At 38.6% G+C, this 20,319-nt stretch overlaps 2 protein-coding genes across 3 annotated transcripts in view; one reads left to right on the top strand and one right to left on the bottom strand.

Annotated features, from left to right (window-relative positions):
- Nucleotides 1-662: 662 nt before the first annotated feature.
- Nucleotides 663-15,600, bottom strand: LOC127977667 (malonyl-CoA decarboxylase, mitochondrial-like). Its single transcript, XM_052582651.1, has 6 exons — nt 15,001-15,600; nt 7,428-7,540; nt 7,189-7,345; nt 6,716-6,868; nt 3,315-3,939; nt 663-2,981 (listed from the first exon to the last, which is right to left on the bottom strand). Exons 1-5 carry the CDS (start codon nt 15,535-15,537, stop codon nt 3,394-3,396), a joined length of 1,506 nt encoding a protein of 501 aa, XP_052438611.1. The 5' UTR covers nt 15,538-15,600; the 3' UTR covers nt 663-2,981; nt 3,315-3,393.
- A 1,227-nt stretch (nt 15,601-16,827) lies between these two features.
- zgc:173742 (DNA topoisomerase I, mitochondrial) overlaps nt 16,828-20,319 on the top strand; it is a 30,896-nt gene continuing 27,404 nt past the window's right edge. The window contains exons 1-4 of one of the 2 annotated variants that reach the window (XM_052582652.1): nt 16,828-16,958; nt 17,272-17,353; nt 18,181-18,262; nt 19,927-19,979. In XM_052582652.1, coding sequence (XP_052438612.1) covers nt 16,892-16,958; nt 17,272-17,353; nt 18,181-18,262; nt 19,927-19,979 — 284 coding nt within the window. In that variant the 5' untranslated portion in view covers nt 16,828-16,891. Of the gene's footprint in view, nt 17,077-17,271; nt 17,354-18,180; nt 18,263-19,926; nt 19,980-20,319 lie in introns of both variants that reach the window. The other variant, XM_052582653.1, reaches the window with a different exon arrangement.

Genomic DNA, 20,319 nt, shown 5'->3' on the forward strand with positions numbered 1-20,319 from the left:
CACTATGCAGTTACCATGCAACCTCATGTATTTGCCTCACAGTGAAGCGCTTGATGTTGTGAAGTATATCCATCCAGCCTTGGGCCTGAGCGTACCGATGTGTTTTCCTCATTTCCTCCCTCACTGAGGGAGGAGTTTCTCAAGGGCATCCTTTAAACATTGTCCGCTTTGTTCTGTTTCCAAACAGTGCTCAGTTTAAGTGAATATCATAAATTTATCATCAATTTATTTTAACTTTATTTCTCACTTCATTAGTTTCTAGGGCATCGCACGGAGGGACGGGGGAGAGAAGATGTGTGCCTCCTTTGAGAGTAAAAATGCAATTTCACAGTCAACTTACACTGAGATACTTTACACAACAATGGAGGGAAAAAAAAGACAGGAGGCCTACTTGAACACTGCAGTCTGTTATCAGACACTAGAGACAGCAGTCATGGAGGAATAAAATGCTTGCTGGAGAGTGCTAAATCTCTTTAAACACCGCCAGTTAAACCGCCAAGGAATGGATCTGTCCAAATGTGATAGAATCTGGCCCAATGAGATAGCGTACTGTCCTGTGCTAACTTAAAAAAAAAACGTTTGAACATCCTCCATTGCCTGAAATTGATCAAACCGTTGAGATAGTACATCATGTTTACAATGGAAACAAAAGAAAGAGTCCGTTTTTGGAAGATAAGCAGAATTTTAATTCATAAATAAACATTTTTAGCTGGCACATTGAGACACATTTACATACAGACAGCCGTTTCACATTGAATCAGATCCCGCTAATGAAGGAATCAAAACATCATTTATTACAGCAGCTTCCACTCAGTCGCGCTGGAACGCTCTCTTACGTACACACGCTGAGAAGGCAAAGACATGACAGAGGCTGATAGATTCGTCCCGCTTCATTACCCCCAGTCTTTCAGAGTGTAGCATAAGTCTACATCAAAATCAGCAACCGGCGAATCAAACAGAGGCTCAAGCGCTGCTGAAAAGGACTGAAAAAGATAGATTAATTTGGAAGATTATCCTTTTCTTGATTGAAATTAGTGGAGATTTGGAACACCTTAAAAAAATTATGTGAAATCTCATTGTAACATCACCAAGCAGCATGCTGGGTAATCATAGTAAACGTCATAAAAGGATAGTTCACTTAAAATTAATATTCGGTCATCATTTACTCACCCTCATGTCAAACTGTATGTTGTTTTATACATATTTATGTTGTTTTATTGTTGAATTGTATAGATTTAATCGTTTTTACATAGTTATCAGAACCCAAAAACCCTAGCTGCATGCTAAAAACATACAATACATTCTTGATTTCTTAACAACAAATGCTGTTTCATGAGCAAATGACTCTTAAGAACCAGTTCTTTTTAAAGGGGGGGTGAAATGCTATTTCATGCATACTGAGTTTTTTACACCGTTAAAGAGTTGGATTCCCATGCTAAACATGGACAAAGTTTCAAAAATTAAGTTGTACGTTTGAAGGAGTATTTCTGTTCCAAAAATACTCCTTCCGGTTTGTCACAAGTTTCGGAAAGTTTTTTTTGAGTATGGCTCTTTGTGACGTTAGATGGAGCGGAATTTCCTTATATGGGTCCTGAGGGCACGTCTGCCGGAAGAGCGCGCGCTCCCGTATAGCAGAGCAATGAGTGAGAGCACAACAGACATTCACTGATCAGAGCGAGAGCGTCGCGAAATGTCACAAAAGAAGTGTGTTTTTGGTTGCCAGGGCAAGACAACCCTGCACAGATTACCAAAAGAGAAACAGCATGGAGTTTATTTTTACAGAGCATCAACGGAGTTGTGCAAGTGTTTGTGTTTGTTCCCCTGCATTTCGAAGATGCTTGTTTTACAAACAAGGCCCAGTTTGACGCCGGATTTGCACATCGTTTATTTCTTAAGGATAATGCAGTCCCAACGAAAAAGGGTCACGATCGGGTGTTGGAACCGCAGGCGGTGAGTAAAACTGCTTCAAATATCTCTGTGTTGTGAATTTAGCTATCGGCGTGTGAGCACATCAAGTAAACAACATGCGATGTTGTCATCAAACTGCACTTTCCACATGTACAGCTTAAAAAAAAAAAAGACGACAAAGTGGAACTTAGTCATTTTCCAAAACCGCTAAGCAAATACATACAGTTTCAGTACATACCACATAGAGACTGATTGCTGATGCTGCTCTTGTTCAATTTCAGCCTCTGGATCTAATTCTGGATCATAAATATACGCTGAATCTGACTGTTAGCCGTGGTTTGTTTTGGTTGGTTTTGTCCTCAAGGTTTCACAGCTTCCAGACGCGCTCAACCCAAAAGCCTACTGGCGCTCGTGATTCTTTAGCTCCGCCCACACGTCACGCCTCCAGCCACTCGTGTTTTTCCGGGAAAAATCGGTACAGACTATCTTTCTCTTATGAATATAATAAAACTAAAGACTTTTTGGAGTTATGAAGGATGCAGTACTACTCTATAGGTACTCAAGATTAACAGGATATTGAGTGAAAATGAGCATTTCACCCCCCCTTTAAAGTCAACCTTCAGGTTGGGCATCAATAGCATCCAATGCCATTGGTTCTCACATGTAATGACATCAAACCTGTGAACTACTGCTAAATATTCATAAGTGATGTGCATGAACAAGTTTGCTTCACTTCACAGAGTTTAATGGATAAATATGGACTATTTTAATACATTTAATAATGTTTTATCTATGACATTATGTTGTCATTGTGAACAGCTGCTGGATGAAAAAGCTGCAGGACGATTGTCTGTGGAAGAAAGAAAGTCATACAGGTTTGGAACAACTTGAGGGTTTGTATATGATGCCAAAATTTTCGTTTTGGGGTGAACTATCCCTTTAGAATTAGATTTATTTGGATTATTATCTTTCAGAAAGGCAGAGTACAACTGTCCATCTCTGAATAAACAATGAAATATGACTTGCAGGTTTCAGTTGTAGATCCACATGGGGCTCATTTAAATCTTCATTGTGTTTGTCCACCCGCACGTCCTGATTTTGCCAAGTCCGATGTGTTCCTAGGTCAACATATTTTGTTGACCCTGGAACAACATTTTACTCCAAAAATATATTCTTAACCATATCCCTACACCTAAACCTAACCTTAACCATGAGTAATCCCTAAAATCAGAGGAAATGATAGATGAAAGACACTGATGTACAAGCACCAAACACTGATTTAAAGCATAAACTTCACAAAATCTATAAACTGGTTCTTCAAATCTGATTGGTTAATCACAATGTTGTTCCAGGGTCAACAACGATGTTGTCCCAGGAACATGTCTCACTTGGTAAAATCAGGTTAGGCTTGTCCACCCTGTGCAGATCAGAGTTATCAAAAATGATAACAATATTCGAGTTCCAGCACAGAGCTAGAGATTTGACTCAGAGTTTGCTGTTCTTCTGAAACTGCGACACCAGTCCCATCACCTGCTCCGAAGCCTTGATGACTTTATTCTGCAGGTAGGCGGCGCTGTTAGTGCTGGTCTCTTGTAAAAAGTAGCGATAATTAACCATTATGCCGCAAGAGTTGGCCATCCCGCGTGGGCTTGTGTCAGCTTGCCAGTTCAGCCTCCACATAGTGGCGCCGTTCTGAAGATGGAAGTTGGCCACAGGGTTAAGGGCGTAGCCCCGCCGTTTCTCTCCGTACAGATACCAGGCGCAGAGCCGCATTAGCGCAGGTTCCAGAGCACGGACCAGGCGGTCGGAGCGGATCCACTCGCTGGTGCTGATGAGCCTGCGCAGGGCCTCCAGAGCTGGGGTACCAGGGACAGCTCTCGTCACATCCTCCACCTCCCTCCACTCCTGCTCAGACAGGAGCTCTATGGCACGGCCCTCCTTCTTGAGCTGTCCGAGAGCCCCTTGTAGCCATAAGGAGAAGCCGGGGATGGGAGACAGACTGGAGAACTGGGCCATGTGAGGAAATTCACTCTGCACAGAAAGGTGAACACAGACAGTTAACTCTCAAATGCATATCTATACCAACACAAACAAAAAGTATATATATATATATATATATATATATATACACATATACACACACGTCATATAAGTTGTACTGTAAAAAATATTTATGTAACCAAATAGTTACAATACAGTAAAACTGAGCACAGTAATATATACAATATAGCTTTAAAATATGTACTTTGAAAAACAGCAAAAAAACGTTTCTATTCAGTTGTGATTGAGAGCTAGCCTGGTAATACCAGACTCTGCTACTTCACTTTGCTTCGTAGACAGAGTCTGGAATGGCATAATAGAGAAGTGTTTTCTCTCTCGCTAGGGGGCGCTTGTCTGAAGTTTAAAATCATTGGTTACCCGTAAGCCAATCAGATACATTTAGTTATGACGTATGTTATGCGCCTGTACAGCCGCATCGAACTCAAATCTATGATTGAACTTCCACTGTAAACCTGTTGTTAAACACTCTTCTTGTTCTGGCTTCAGTTTGAAAAAGAGTTGAATGTTCTCCATAACAGAGCGAATTGCATCCCGTGTCTCGTTTCCCATTTCCGCGGTTGTTTCGGTTTTCGATTTCTCTAACCTACAATTTAAAACTCGGTGCTTAGCATCTACGTCACGAGTTGATTAAAGAGCAATGACTCTTTTAATGAATAACTCAAAAACACTTGACCTCATGAATCACAGGTTATGAAACACATACACACATTGCTGACTATTTGTATGTAAACTGTGATATTTTTATATAAAATATCTATATCCGCTCTCCTTGCTCTTCTTTTTCTCTTTACTTTTTTATCCTCCATCCACACTAATTTAAAAACCATGTTGAACAAGTGCACGGTGTCTCTTCCTCGGCCCCCACAAGGACATAGACACGCTCGTTTTCTCTCCTTCTTCTGCCCACATTCAACAAGAAGAAAGCACCGAACAAACCAAACGTGTCAGACTGGCCCCCGGAGGAGCAGAGATTTTAAGTCCTGCACACTTCCCTCTCGCTCTCATTCTGTGCCGTGCATCACTCCTTCAGACGGGCAGGAGTGAAGGAAGATTAAGCATGTCCAAGGGTCACTTTTCATTCATCAACTCAATTTACTGTAAAACATCAGTCGGCAGGTTTAAAGCTACAGAGAGCGAGGACGAGAGAGAATGAAGAGTAAGGACAAGAAGAGAGTGAATAGAAGATGGAAAGCAAGTGCAAAAGAGCCCCATGAGGATTCTGCTCTAAAACAAGCAAACCCTCCTTCTCCTAAATCACACTGTGACCTTTCTCCACCTCTTTTTTTCTGTCGATCATCCATCCATCATGCCAATCGTCCCCTTGTGGCATGGTGAGTCACCTTTACTCTTTCTTGAGCAGAAGGATGAGCTCCAGCTCTCACAGGTACTTTATACTTTCTTTCAAACTACATAAACTCAACCAAGATTCTCAAGTTTTATACGCAGCTTTAAATTTCTCGCACAGATTTAATACAAAGTTGATAAACTTAGCATGCAAGTAATCACATATGAAACTGTGTGGCTTGTTCTTCAGAAAATGTAAAAGTCTATTTATAACAGTAGTAACAAACTTAGTACCTAGAGCAACAATGGTGTTTTACTGGAACATTTTTGTTAGGATCATATGGACATTTTTGGACTAAGATGGAAAGAGAATTTGTTTTGAAGAAAAACAAGTCAGCTGCGTTTGCACACACACTTCAAAAACTAATTCAAATACAAACCCGAAGCATCAACATGCACAATTTGCATGAAATAATATCTATCGAGTGTCCATTTCCACTCAAATGATGCCTTCAATCTCTCATCTGGGTAAATCAGCTCTCTGATAACCGCAGCCCTTCGCCGAGAGCTCTTTACTAGGGTTAACCTCTATTACACAAACAGCCGTCCAGCACTTTGTTTCACCAACATTCCCGCTGAAGCAAAACTCATCTGAATCTATAAAGCTGAGTGCCTCTCGTTTCTTTTCCATTTAATTTCGCCTTCATCTAGTAAAGAGGCAGGAGCTCTGTGACATGCCAGGTGTCCCTCCATCTTCGTGTTATTGAGGGTGACAGCTGAAATTTTATTCGTTTTCCTGCTTTTTTTCAGTCTCTTCCTGCTTAGAAATGTGCTAAAGTACAATGCCTGGCGCTAGGTGATGCTTTGGGACAAATATATTCATGGTATTGCAGTCCTTAGATTTAATTTCTGTTATGTAAAGAGTTAATTACAAAATACCAATGAATTAATTAAACTGTGTATTTGTTTTTTTATGCATATTGAGGGAAAAATGACTTTGATTTGACACGCCATGCCATTTCACAAAAGTAAGGGAAAATAGACAAAAATTCTCATGTACATAATTCTAGTTGATTATACATAGTGAATTTGATATACATAAAACTTCAATTAAACATTTTTAATTTAAATTTGTGTTACATTTTTATGTCGAAATGTATATGAATTTGATTAAAATATAATTTCTATTTAAAATAATGTTATTTAAATTTTTGATAACTTAAAAAAAAAAAATCATTTTAATATAAAATATGCACACACATTTCTATAATATGCATTACTTTAACTGTTGAATACTTTAAAATATCAAAAAGGCTGAAAATCTTGCTCGACTCTACCATATAAACAGCAGACTGTTTTCCTAGCATGTATTATTTATCTACAGATATTTCACTGCAAAAATTCTTCAAACCGTTCTGATAAATATCACTTCTATGATTCATTTTCTCATTCATTTGCCCACCTGCAGTTCTCGGACCACCCTCTTGATGAGGTAGTTTCCAAGCTCAACCCCCTGCAATCCGGCCTGAGTGGAGGAGATGGAGTAGAAGATGGCTGCATTGATCTTGTTAACATCTTCGTCTGCGTCTAGAGTGGAAAACTCTCTTACAATTCCCTGGGAAAATAAGAGGCATGTGATGAATGAATAAACTCACACAGGATTCACTGGAGGTGTTTCCAGAATCAGGGACCATAGTGAAGAATTCTGTACATTCTAGGCAAAGTGTGCTGTTTTGGAGCATCTTTAGCTCCTGTCTTACTCCACTACTGCCTCCTTACACATTTTTATGATCCTTTCAGGTACTGGTTAGAAGTAATGACACAAGGATTCTTTCTCCCTTCATAACCCAATAATTCATTTACACTCTATTTGACCATCAAGCCATAACTTATTCTTTGCAATGAATACCAAATGTGATTTTCATTTGTATTTACCTGGATATTATTTGCTATGTCCTCAGTTAAGGCAACATGCAGCACCACCAGTGGCTCTCCAGGCATGGAGGCATGGGTGAAGGCGTAACATCTCCGGTACGGCCCCACTCTGCGTTTGATATCTGTCCAGTTCCGCACAGGATGGACCGCCTCGTACCTGTAGGATCAAACCATAAAAAAGGCTCAACTGGGAAGACGATTAAAAAAAGTAATGTTTATTCATACGAGAGAGATCTTACTGGCTGATCTTCTGAAGGATCTCGCATGGGGACTGCCAAGTGATTCTTTCCAGTCGGAGTAAGCCAACAGAGAACCATTCTGACAGAAGACTCTTCAGAGTGCTGTTCAGATCCTAATAACAAGATACACAAACACAAGAAGATCAGAGTTGAATTAAGTGAGAAGTGAACATGCGGTTTCATCACTGGAATACACGTATAGCATGAAGTCCTGAATTGGATAAAATGGATAATCCAGAAATCACAGTATTGCAAAGAGGTTATTTACATATATTTTTAAACGTGAAGCCACAAAACCAGCATGTTTAATCCTAAGGGTCAAAGAGAGAGGTTTGCAAAGGATCATGCAAAACTAAATTATGTTAAAAAAAAATTATAATTCATGTGCAATACCCATCGATTTCCAAGAATCATTCTCAGTACAGCTGCGCTCATAATGGTGCCTAATTATAAAGTGTGCAGCTTCCGTCAAGGGAATTAATATTTCGCAGTCACTTTCACAGATCGTGTGCAGCAATCCCACCAACTCACAGTCGCAGCCTTTTCATCTGTACAGTACAAAACACTTTCCGAGTGGTCTCATTTTCCTCTGCAGCTCTTAGCATCTGTTTATTTGCTCTGGTAGTGTTCTCGTTCTCATTAGAGCGCCATACTAGGACGCTGAAAGATTTCTGTGGTAAACACAGTTCCATTTCATCAAAGTGCTGTTGCTCCCCACATGAGATATGCTTCTGCACTCAGATTTCTTTCATAATGGTGATGAGCAACACAACACGCATACAAATATCTGGATCTAGTCGCCGGGGCACTCGCACAGAGCGGTTTTAAAAATTCTACACTAGCCTATCCCACAGATGCATGTGCTTAAAAGAATTACCGGCCTGTCAATCCACACCGTCCACACCGGCCATCCGTACATGCTTTGGCCCCATCTATAGGTAGCACACGTAAAAATCTGACCTTATTGTAGCGCTTTCAGCCGTGCCTGCAAGCAAAAAGATCTCGAATTACCATTTCCCGGCATGCTTTTGCTTATAAACCCACTCGCTCAGATCAGCATACAGAAATGTGTCGCTAAGTGATGCATTTGTATGTAGAAAATAACCAAGGGGTGTCAGGGTAAAGGTTCCCAATAGCAGCAAAACAATCTAACAAAGTTGTGATTGTAGCGCTGCCTGAAAACAGGATGGCTGTTCAAGGAAAGCAGGCCATCAGGGACTCAACTGGAAATGTAGTCTGCGGCATTTTGCTTTTCTGTCTATCTCAGCTTTACTCGGAGTGCAATCCACAGCCGCTGGCCGCCCCAGCAGTCACCGTTCCACTTAACTTTAAACTCATCAAATCCTCTCTGGGCTGGGAAATTACTTCTAAGCATTTATTTGGTGTTCTACCTTCAAATGCAGGGCAGCCGAAAGCATTTGAAATTCTTCACCCAAAAGAGTTTTGTATTTGCTTACACGGCTGAATTTACTCTAGGGCCAAGCGTACATAAGTGGAATCCAACTTTGATATGTACCATCGCACCGCAGGCCACAACTTTCAAAAGCGCTAAAATGTTTGGGCCGCTTTATTTATTTTCTTATGTGCATAAGGGAAAAGAAGATATCGAACTTGCGCTAAACTATAACTCGCGTCAAGGCAGATGCATAGATCACAAATTATTAATCCAACCAAGGTGCTAGAAAAAACCTTTGCCACGCTGAAATTTAAAAGGCCAGAGAACATTCACTCTGTGGAAATAGAGTGCAGAATCTGCTTTGCACAAAAGGAGCAAGAATGTCAATGACTGGCCTTTTGACATTCTCTGATTTTACTGACTTTGCAGGGGCAAACAGAAGAAATCTGGCAATAAAATAATCTTCACCTGTACATACTGTACATAAAATGGAAGCCTGTGAGCATTTGAGAAATTGTAGCTTTGTAAATTATGCTGTGAAAAAAATATATATACAAAGATGGTTTAAGGGAATTGTTCATCCAAATAACAAAATAAAAAATACAAATTCCCTTAAAATTCACTCAGCCTCTTGCTGTTATAAACCCGTGACTCTCTTTCTTCTGTGAAACATAAAGCTATTTTGAAAGTGAAACAATTAACCTTCATAGTATGAAGAGAAAAAAAATAAAATAAAACACTCATTTTTGAAATTCTCATTCTTGGACTTTTAAAGTTAAAACTTTTTTTAATCATAAATAAATACACAAGTGTGTGCTGTCAAACGATTAATCAAAATTAATTGCACCCAAAATAAAAGTTTTTGTTTCAAAATATGTGTGTGTGCACTGTACAATATGTGAGTATTTATATATACATAATAAAACAATATACACAGTACACACACATATATTCTGTAAACAAAAACTTTTATTTTGGATTTGATCAATTGCGATTAATCATTTGACAGCATTTGTGTGTGTGTGTGTGTGTTACAGTCCCCATTTCACTTTTACTTATTTATTTATTCCTTAAATTCCCATGACTTTACCATAACATACAAGCTCAAACATACATATTTTAATTTACATTTACACCAACTGTCACAATGATAGCGCCTGAAAAATGTCCCAGCTAAGTAACTTCCAATAAGCCTTTTTATAAGCCTAGCCATATAGGCCTAGAAAATTGCAACTTTTCATTTTCCGGCATTCTTATTACACAATGTAAATACAGAAGAGTCAAGTTTTAAATAGGAATAATATCGAAACTCTTTGGTCATTTTTGAGCGAGAGGCTGTCAGATTCAATAATTTATGCTAAGCTAAACTAAGCTAATCTAAAAGTGCTACCGCCAAACCCCGGATCAGCTGAATGGATATGAAAACAGTAAAACACAACTGTTTAATTCTAGGGAAGTTGGAAAATGAGCCTATTTTCAAAAAAAGTGGATTGTTCCTATAATATTTTAGTCACTTTATTTAAACTATATTTTATTTTGTTTAGTTGCATATATATGTAAAAGTCACTCTAAGATGCGTTTATGCAAAACACAGAGTAATCACTTTAAAAATATTACAGCATCAAATGTATATAGATATTGCAAAATAATTTTGGTACAATCAATGCTACTTCAAAATGACTTAAGTTTTTAAAAATATTTCAGAGATCAGATCTCTCCTGCTTTATAACATAAACCTCTAATGTAAATCTCAAAACTAATGAACTGAGGAAATGTAAATGTCTTAAGGCACCCAGTGTAACTTTTGATCATTAATTCTGGACAGGACATGTCAGTATAGTTCTCCTAAATTTGCTCTGTGAAAACCACTGCAAGCAGCTTGCTGACTGTCCAATACAATGCAGACTTCGAGGAGTTCTGCTGGGCACCTGTTTGAGTCCAGACAGACCATGTCTGTTTATCGATTACATACCAAGAAATGCACCTGGTCGGAGATTTGAACTGACATTTCTTTGGGATCCTGATAATTCTGCTCAAGAGAGTTTGGGATGTGTGATTTAATTTTACTGCAAAGCTCAGCATCTCAGCTGTTCTCTGTCTTGACCAATTATTGTCATTTTAACACATTTTGTTCTTCAGCACTTTGCTAGGAGGTGAGCTAAATCAGTTCAGGTGCTAGTTCACAGTTTATGGTTTTCAGATCCAGTTTCCACTCTCTCTGTCTGTGAAACAGAGGTGTGGTAGTCACTTATAATACTAACACAAGGTGCACAGATGATAAAAGCATGTTTTCCCCTTTACACCAATCTTGAGAAGTTCATGCATCTATCACCTTCATTTCTGAAATGTATGTTTAAATTTAGCATTACATGACTTGCTCACCAATGTTCCTCTGCAGTTTTATCAGAGTCCAAACAGCTGATAAAAACATCACAATAATCCACAAGCAACCCACAGGACTACAGTCCATCAATTAATTAATAATCAATTAATGGTATTTTGGCCAGAACTGACAGTTGAACACCTTTATGATGAATTTGTTTCTCACAAACACACAGCGTTTCACTTCACAAGGTGCTGTTAATTGATGGCCTAAAGTCATGTGGATTACTTCTTGATTATTATGATGTTTTTATCAGGTGTGTGAACTCTCCTTTTGATGGCACCCATTCACTGCAGAGGATGCTAGTTCATGCATTCATGACCTCTAGACTGGACTATTGTAATGCACTGCTAGGTGATTGTCCTGCATCCTAAATAAACAAGCTACAGGTAGTCCAAAATGCAGCAGCTAGAGTCCTTACCAGGTCAAAAAAATATGATCATATTAACCTAATTTTACAGTCTCTGCACTGGCTACCTATTAAGTTCCGTATCAGTTACAAATTATCATTACTTACCTATAAGGACCTTAATGGTTTAGCTCCTGCATACCTAACTAGTCTTCTTTCACGCTACAATCAATCATGCTCCCTAAACTCTGGACTTTTGGTAGTACCTAGGATAGCAAAGTCCACTAAATAGCTTTGTCACATTTGGCTCCCAAACTCTGAAATAGCCTTCTTGTTAATTTGGGGGGTTCAGACACACTCTCTCTGTTTAAATCTAGATTAAAAACGCATCTCTTTGGCCAATCATTCAAAAAATGCATCTTCAAATCTTGTACTGCAGTTATATGTGATCAAATGCACAGGATTATTCCTTAGCTTGGGATGAACAAATAATTTTTGCTTGATTGGAAAAGCAGCTAATTGTGTCTGCATTTGTTTCTCTGTTTCTGTCTAACTAGGATTTACACAAGCTTCAGTCTGGATCCAGAACACCTGAGAAGAGATGATGCCAACCCCTCAGAGGACATCAGATGATCCCAACTCTGAAACAACATAAACAACCAAATTTTGCTTCATTCATCACTTCATTCCAGTCCATAAACAAGTAATATCCTGTACTTTCTAAACACATTTCACAGAAATATGCCATGTTCACAGGACAATTTGTAAAGCATGTCTGAGCATGCAACAGTAACTAATCTTAGCAAAGGGTCAACTGATGGACAGTTACATTTTCGGTAACCGAAAACGAGCTTACACTGCAACTGGCTGCTATTTTAGCATATTAATGACACTGAATCTGATTGGATGGCGGTGTCCCAGACGGTCTCTCTGAAGCATACCTTAGGGACATGGTGTTATGCAATATTATTATGGAGAGCCAGAAGCACGGGGCGCTACTGCTGAGAGCTGAGCTAACACTCACTAACAGGTAAAAAGGCTTTTTAATAAAGTGCAGAATACACGATGATCATGTGACCAAATTATTGCTTGGTTGAATCTCAGCTTGACATCAATGGTGCTTTCAGAATGTATTCAGCTTTCACTTGTTGTTTCCCACTCTGCAAAGTCAAATTACAACCTTTTAAAGGAAATGTTATTAGGTAATTCTTTATAATGTCCATTCTGTATAGAGTTAATACTATTCTGAATCGCAAACTAACTACCATATTTATCTTATTATTTCTGCAGTATATAAAGCAAATGAAACAGAAGAAATATTACTGTTTATCCGGACAATTTTTGATTAAATAATGAACACCACTTACACAACTAAACAAGCACATAATAGTGTAAGCTCATGAGGCAACAATAAAACATAATTGTCGTGCATATGGGCACTGTTTGTAGAAGGACTGATAAAGTATTGTTGTATAATATTTTTATCTTCGAAGAAATTTTTTTTGTTGTTGTTTTTTTTTTATACAAATGTACATAAAGTTTTTTTGCTCAATCCACCTGTTCAAGTCCAAATTAAATGCTGAGTTTGAAATCTCATTACTAAAACAGCAGATCAGATCATCCCTGCTGCCATGAAGACCAAAGAGCTGCCCATGAAACCCTGAAATAACGTTAGAAAAAAATACCTGGAGTAGGCTATAAAAAGACTGGCAAAACTTCAAACTTTCCAGGTATCACTGTGAAGTCCTTTGTAACAAAATGGGGGGAAAACACTGGAGTTGAGATTGGAATGCCTTCAAAATAAGCATCAGGACAAGGTGCTGTGCAAGTGACCCAGAGGCTGTCTACACCGCTAACATCTCTTTGACTGAAATTGAGGAAACTGCCCAGAGTTCAATGATTTCTTAGCACTTCACAGAGCCAGAGCAACTGAAGCTCACTTTTGAAAAAGACAGATGGTGTCACAACAGAAGTTTGCTAGGCTCCACAAGGCAAGACTGGAAATATTTTGGAGGTTTTTCTTTTTTAGTCTGGTAAGGCCTACTTGGCCTGAAAACAACCCAACATACATGAAACCCCATAGACGTAATTCGAAATAGCAAGGCTGTTCATGTCTTAATTTCCTAGTAAATGTTTGCATCTGGAAATTTTTAGACAGAGGTATTTTCAATGTTCTGTCAGCTGAAAGACGGACACCTAGTAGCTGCACATACTGTATTTCTAGCACTCACAACCTTATTTTCATTCTTTAAAATGTAAGTACTGTATGGCATCTGCCCTGACAAATTTCCATATTGTACTAAGTAAGTCCATAATGGCAGTCTCATTCTATGTTGTTGCCATCTACAGATGAGACCAATACAGACAAATCCTTAGGGAGAATTGGTGTCAAGAGTTTTGTTTGTGTGATGTTTCAGCAGAAAAATAAGCCATAGGACATAAAAAATGCCTTGGGAGACATAACAAAAAGGTTTTATTCTGGAATGGCCAAACCAGAGCCTAGACTAGAATCCTAATGAAAAGCTCGTTGTCAGTATGACCGGACCCAGACAGACTTCTTTCTGCACTGACTTTGAAAGAAGGTATCTCTTGAATTCTGCTGAACGGAATTCAAACCAGGTAAATGTGTAAAATAGATCTGAAAGCATATTCAAATTGACTGAAATATAACTTGCAAAGGCATGTGTTTCATTTTGAGAATGACAAGCATTCTAATTGAGCATGTATAAAAAATGGCTTAAAAATTCTTAAAGGCTTAACTTAAAAAAAAAAAAAAAAAATTTAAATACATTAAAAAAATAATTTATCTTGTTACTATAAAAAATTATAGTAGTTTGACCAAATTTAGAGGAGCTATAACAGGAAATAAATGTGAGGCACTTTAGACTTTGTGTGCACTACAGACATGTTTCCATGATGTCATGCCTTAAATTAAAATGTCATGCTATAAATTCAAATGTATATTTGGCACCAAAACATTACAAAATATGTCACAGCTGAAGCCTGTGACGTTCACAAATGTGGGACAAAGGTCGTCTGGCTGCAAACACATCCAGCCATGCGAAATAAGAGACCACGGGGATCTAAAGTAGGGGAAAGGGCACATCACAAGTTTGCATGCCATGTCATAACCAAAGCCAATGTTGGGAATGCAGCAGTCACTGAAACCATTGGAAAAGTCAGGAGGTCATTCCATGACATGGGCACCTACACAGTGTTCATTACAAATATAATACTGATGTTTCTACAAATATCATATTTCAATAATCAGCTCATTAATGTACAAAATCAGGGAACCAGAGTTCATCAAGAGTTAGAAGGTTTATGATGGCAAACGGTTGACACTAGGGATGCAACTCTTTTAAATATGCTCACTAAAATATAAGCATTTGTTGAATTTATAATTTTTAGCAATAAAAGTAGCAATAAAATAATGTGTATTTACCCTCATATGCGGGCTGTCACTAATTTTTAACTCGATGAGATCCGCCCTGAGGTCCACCAGAAACTTCACTCCGCCCGGAACCTTGCTGATGTGCGTGAGCAGCTGTCGGTAGCGGGGTGTTAGACTGTACCGTAACCTGTCCTCCACCTGCAGGATAGTGGCCGCTTCGCGCCCCTGAGTGTCCAGCAACTTCGCAGCCAGATCCGAAGCCCATCTGTGATCTACCCCGAAATCATAAGACAGCTTCTCGAGAAACTCCAGCTTTTGCTCTTTCTCTAAACTCTTGTAGAAGTGCATGAACTCCATACTGTTGGATTCAGGTGGAGGTGGAGATTTGTCTCTCATCTCATAGGTGGGCAATGGGGCCACTGTCTTTCTCAGGAGCTCCTCCATGCTGTTGTGCACTGCGATGGAAGTACATAGATACATGTTTCTCAACTCCCACACTCTGAGTCCTTGGACCGTTTTTAACACTGCTCTGTGTCGATAAGACTTTAGCAAAGAGCGCGCGGCTGTACGTAAGTGGAAAGATGCCATTGCGCGCCTGACAAATAAGCACCAAAATAAACCTTGTATATAGTGTTGCAATTCGCATCCACTTCCGGGCTCTCTTAAAGGAACCGCGCACAGTTGTGTCCAACGCATGAAAGGCACGGAACACAGGTGTTCCTACAAACTCAAATGTATGGAGTAAGCTTTTAAAAAGAAATTATAAAAATTAATACAGTAATATATTGGCATATTTAAACGGTAGGGAAGGGTAGATGCCTTAGTAAAAGTATTTTAGTAAAAGTAAAAAGGTATACAAAATATTAATGTATGTATAGACAAACAAATTCATTCATTCATTCTATGCATTCTATCAATGTATGCAATTATATGTAAATTCATACCACTGCATGATTATACAACTAGATATAAGATAACAAGATATAAAAATTAATAGATGTTCTGGTTTCTCTGATGCAATTTTATGCAAAATAGTTTATATTTAATTACTTAAATCCAGAAAACGTGTAATAGTAAAAAATTGTCATATTGCATTGTCATTAAACAACTGGTGAATCTCTGTTAGTAATATCTAACAACAGTATCTAAAAACATATTTAATAACAGTGATATCTGTTAGTAAAAGTGAAAGGTTCATATTTTGGTTTTGGGAGTCCCCCAAAAAAGGCTGACATGCATGCAAGGTCAAAAAACACTTCCATTGTCTCATAATAAACATTTATTTTTACCTTATTTACTTAACGACTCCCAAACGATTCGCTCAAAGATTCGTTTTCCCAAACCCATCCTTTTGTGTGACGCTAATCTGCAGTGATTGATCTGATTTGGTCTCATTTTGACGTCACCCTTCATGGAATGCCTGATGCAGCGTTTGTGAGCGAAGTGCTGCTTTGTGTACAGCGTTGACGGGGAAACAGCTAGTGGCAAATTTCCATTTTCCTTCAGAACGTGGGTTGGCAATGCTCATGTTTCATGATGACATCAATATGAGTGGAATATGAGATGAGAGGTCTTAAAATTCATGGGTATCAAATACAATCATCATAAGACCATAACAAATAATGTTTTAAGACCTGTATATCTATATTAATAATTATATCATTAAATATAATTGTAATGTTACTGTCAGGAGAAATCCCTCGTCTTCATATTTAACGTTGGTAGGTTAACTGGTGATCAATCGCTGTTGTTTCAGTGGCAGCAGTGTTAGCAAATCAGAAAACAAAGAACACGGCTCTATGCCAAAATAAACCAATGGCGTGGGCTTGAGGCGGGAATATCTTTTTGTCCGACCAATGGGAGTATTTGGGGAAATCTGTTTGGAACGCAATTTTTTAATCAGTTCCATTTTGGTGTGGGCTAGACGCGTACGTCAGGTTTTATGCTGTCGAGTCAAATAAACTTCAAACGCACATGCAATTTTTTATTAATATTTGTTGGATCAGAAGGTAATTTTGCAATCACCCGGGAAATATAGCATAAACTGGTCTTTAAATTAGCAACACCAAAAACTCTCGTCTGTAAGCACGCGGGTTGATTACAACCGCACAATATACGGATTTGCAGGTATTACATTAATGTTGATTGATTTTATTCCCATTTCAATTTTAATACAACTGTTTTAGCATTGCTAACTTAATTAGTGAATTCATTTAGTGAAGTTTATGATCGGGTTAAGACTCCTGATTTGCACAAGAGCTCCTTTCATTGAAATATGAATTCTGCAATGAATTCAGTTGAATTGTTGGCATCGTATTTTAGGGATGGCAGAAGAATCTAACTCCGTGAAAGCTGTGGGAAAGGAGTCCAAAGATAATCCAGGCTCAAATGGAGATGCACTTGTGTGAGTAAAGCTGTTAGTGAAATTACAGCGCACTATGCATCACAGATAAATGTTGCACTGCGTGTCCAATCACGTCATATCCTCACCACTTTTCAAAATGTACTGTAGGTAAAATAATCCCTTGATTTTGACTGATTTCCATCCAGTAATTGTGCTTTGCCGGCACGCACTATTCAAAGTCACACATCACCCCTAATGCTTCTGTAAATTCTTTATACGAGTATACAAGTGAACTAAATATTTGTTGTTCAACTGAGAATAAGCACGATTTAATAGCAACACAAACAACAGCTGCACATTATTATACACAGCGCTGCACTTTGCAGCAGGAAACGCCTTTTGCATTACTGCGAGACAAATTGAGCCTCCCAAACAAATGATGTGCACCAGAAATCGTAAATCTAACCAAGTGTGAAGTGAGTGCCAAAGAGCTTGCATTCATTATTCAGTGAGTTGTACTCCGTCTTCTTTATGAATAAGTTATTTTACTTTGATATCTAATGCATTATATTGGCACACTAACGCCGGCGACATCCATCCGTCTCTGGCGTTTGTAATTAATCTGGTGAAAGACTTGGACACCTGTAAGTGTTGCTGACAGCAGCCTGTTGTGACGAGGCCTTCTGGCGGGCTGTCACACACTCCAGTGAAGGGAGAAGTTTATTTGTAAAGTGCTAATATGGATTCGGAACTCTTCAGCTCTAATGGCCTTTTTATGTACCCCCTCGTCTCATCCATTCCCACCCCTCCTTCTTTTCTCATTTATGTTTGTCTTTTGTCTCATATTCCTCTCATCATCTTTCCTTTTCCTTTTTGTTCCTCCGCAGAGTAAAGCCCAAGAAAAAGAAAGCAAAGGCCAAAGGCAAGGCGAAGCCTCAGCACGAAGGGACGGAGAAAACACACAGGAAGGTAATTTTTCAATGTCACCATTCATTTTCTTTCGTCATGCCCCTGGGATTCTCTCTTCAATCCGGCTTAATTAAGAAGCCCTGTTAGCTTTGCTTTGAAGGAATATTATGCAGACATATCATTCAAAGACTGCTTCGTACTGTAGGTTACAGAGACCCAAATATAACAAGAACCGACTGCTGCACAGAGCATAACCTAGAAGCATTTAGTCAGCGAGCAGTCAAGTCTGTGATCGGGATGTCAGATTTATAGGTTGTGAAAACCTTGATGTAACAGAATAGACTGTTATGCAGAGCGAAGCAAACAGGGCTGTCTTCCCTCTTCAGGGCGGTTGCACGAAACCGCTCATTATCCGAGAACAGTAGTAATAGTATTTTTCCACTATGCAAGACTGTTTTTTAAAGGGTTAGTTCACCCAAAAATGAAAATTGTTATTAATGACTCTCCAAACCCATAAGACCTCCGTTCATCTTCACAACACAGTTTAAGATATTTTTGATTTAGTCCCGAGAGCTTTCTCTCCCTCCATTGAAAATATATGTACGGTATACTGTCCATGTCCAGAAAGGTAAGAAAAACATCATCAAAGTAGTCCATGTGACATCAGAGGGTCAGTTAGAATTTTTTGAAGCATCAAAAATACATTTTGGTCCAAAAATAAAAAAAATTACGACTTTATTCAGCATTATCTTCTCTTCCGGGTCTGTTGTGAGCGCGTTCACAACACTACAGTGACGCAGCTGACGTATGATGCTGCTGACATGTTCTCTTTGTTATTGGGCGCGTCAGAAAACGCATCAGCAGCGTCATACGTCAACAGAAGACAATGCAGAATAAAGTCCTAATTTTTGTTATTTTTGGACCAAAATGGATTCTCGAGTTTTCAACGAATTCTAACTGACCCTCTGATGTCACATTGACTACTTTGATTATGTTTTTATTACCTTTCTGGACATGGACAGTATACCGTACATACATTTTCAAGGGAGGGACAGAAAACTAAATCCAAAATATCTTAAACTGTGTTCTGAAGTTGAACGGAGGTCTTACGGGTTTGGAACGACATGAGGGTGAGTCATTTATGACATAAATTTCATTTTTGGGTGAACTAACCCTTTAATGCAACCTACGTCCAGCCATGCTGATATTTTTGTAGAAGAATATGATTCTCCTTGACAGCTCTGGGCTCCAGTTCGGCCTCAAGTGATCTGGATGGCTTTCCTTGATAGCAGGTTGTAAGCCATTTATTAGACTGGGCTTCCCTGTGGTGCGTCAAACCCACAAATAGCCCTTCTTTCCCCCTGCACCTTACATTAGCATAATGCGGCTTCTTGAGCTTCTTCATCTCTTTGATATTTCCATGTATTGCCTCTTTTATTTATTACCTGCCACCGTAATAAAGTGTTTTACGAGTACTTGCACAGTGGAACAAGATCCTTGTCAAGTCGGTATGTAGGTTGCTTCGGACTTATTTTTGATTTTTTTTGTTAAATGCTGTTCTTTTGTACTATTTAAACATACATGCATTTATATATTTATATATAAACATACATTTTATTTAATTATATATTTCATTATATTTTTTATATAATTATTATAATTGGGGAAGCAATACATAAGTTTCCATCATCTAGTTGTCATGTTTTTATTTTTTTGTCTTTCAGATGAAAACGCCTAAAGAAGAGAGCATGGACTTTGAAGACCGTGGTGACAGAAGGTACAGTGAGATCGCTGTGTCACATGTGATGGTATTTTTAGTAGCCAGTACTGCACATGCAGTTTCACAGATTCAGGCTTTTGATTTAGAGAAATGACATCAGCAGCCAGCAGCTGCACTTGGAAATGAGTTTTAATCCATTTACGATTCAAATATGCAATCATAATCTTTTTTTTTTTTTTTCTTGCCTTTTGGAGTTGATGAAAATTAATTCTGATGATTTGAATGTGCACAGTTCTGGACAATATCCATTCCGATTTTCTCGCTACATTGGCTGTCTTTCAGAAAATTAATTTATTTATTGGAAAGAAAGCTGCGGCATGTCAGAAAAGTAATAAGT

This window comes from Carassius gibelio, chromosome B18, assembly GCF_023724105.1.
Source record: "Carassius gibelio isolate Cgi1373 ecotype wild population from Czech Republic chromosome B18, carGib1.2-hapl.c, whole genome shotgun sequence".
NCBI classification, from domain to species: Eukaryota; Metazoa; Chordata; class Actinopteri; order Cypriniformes; family Cyprinidae; genus Carassius; species Carassius gibelio.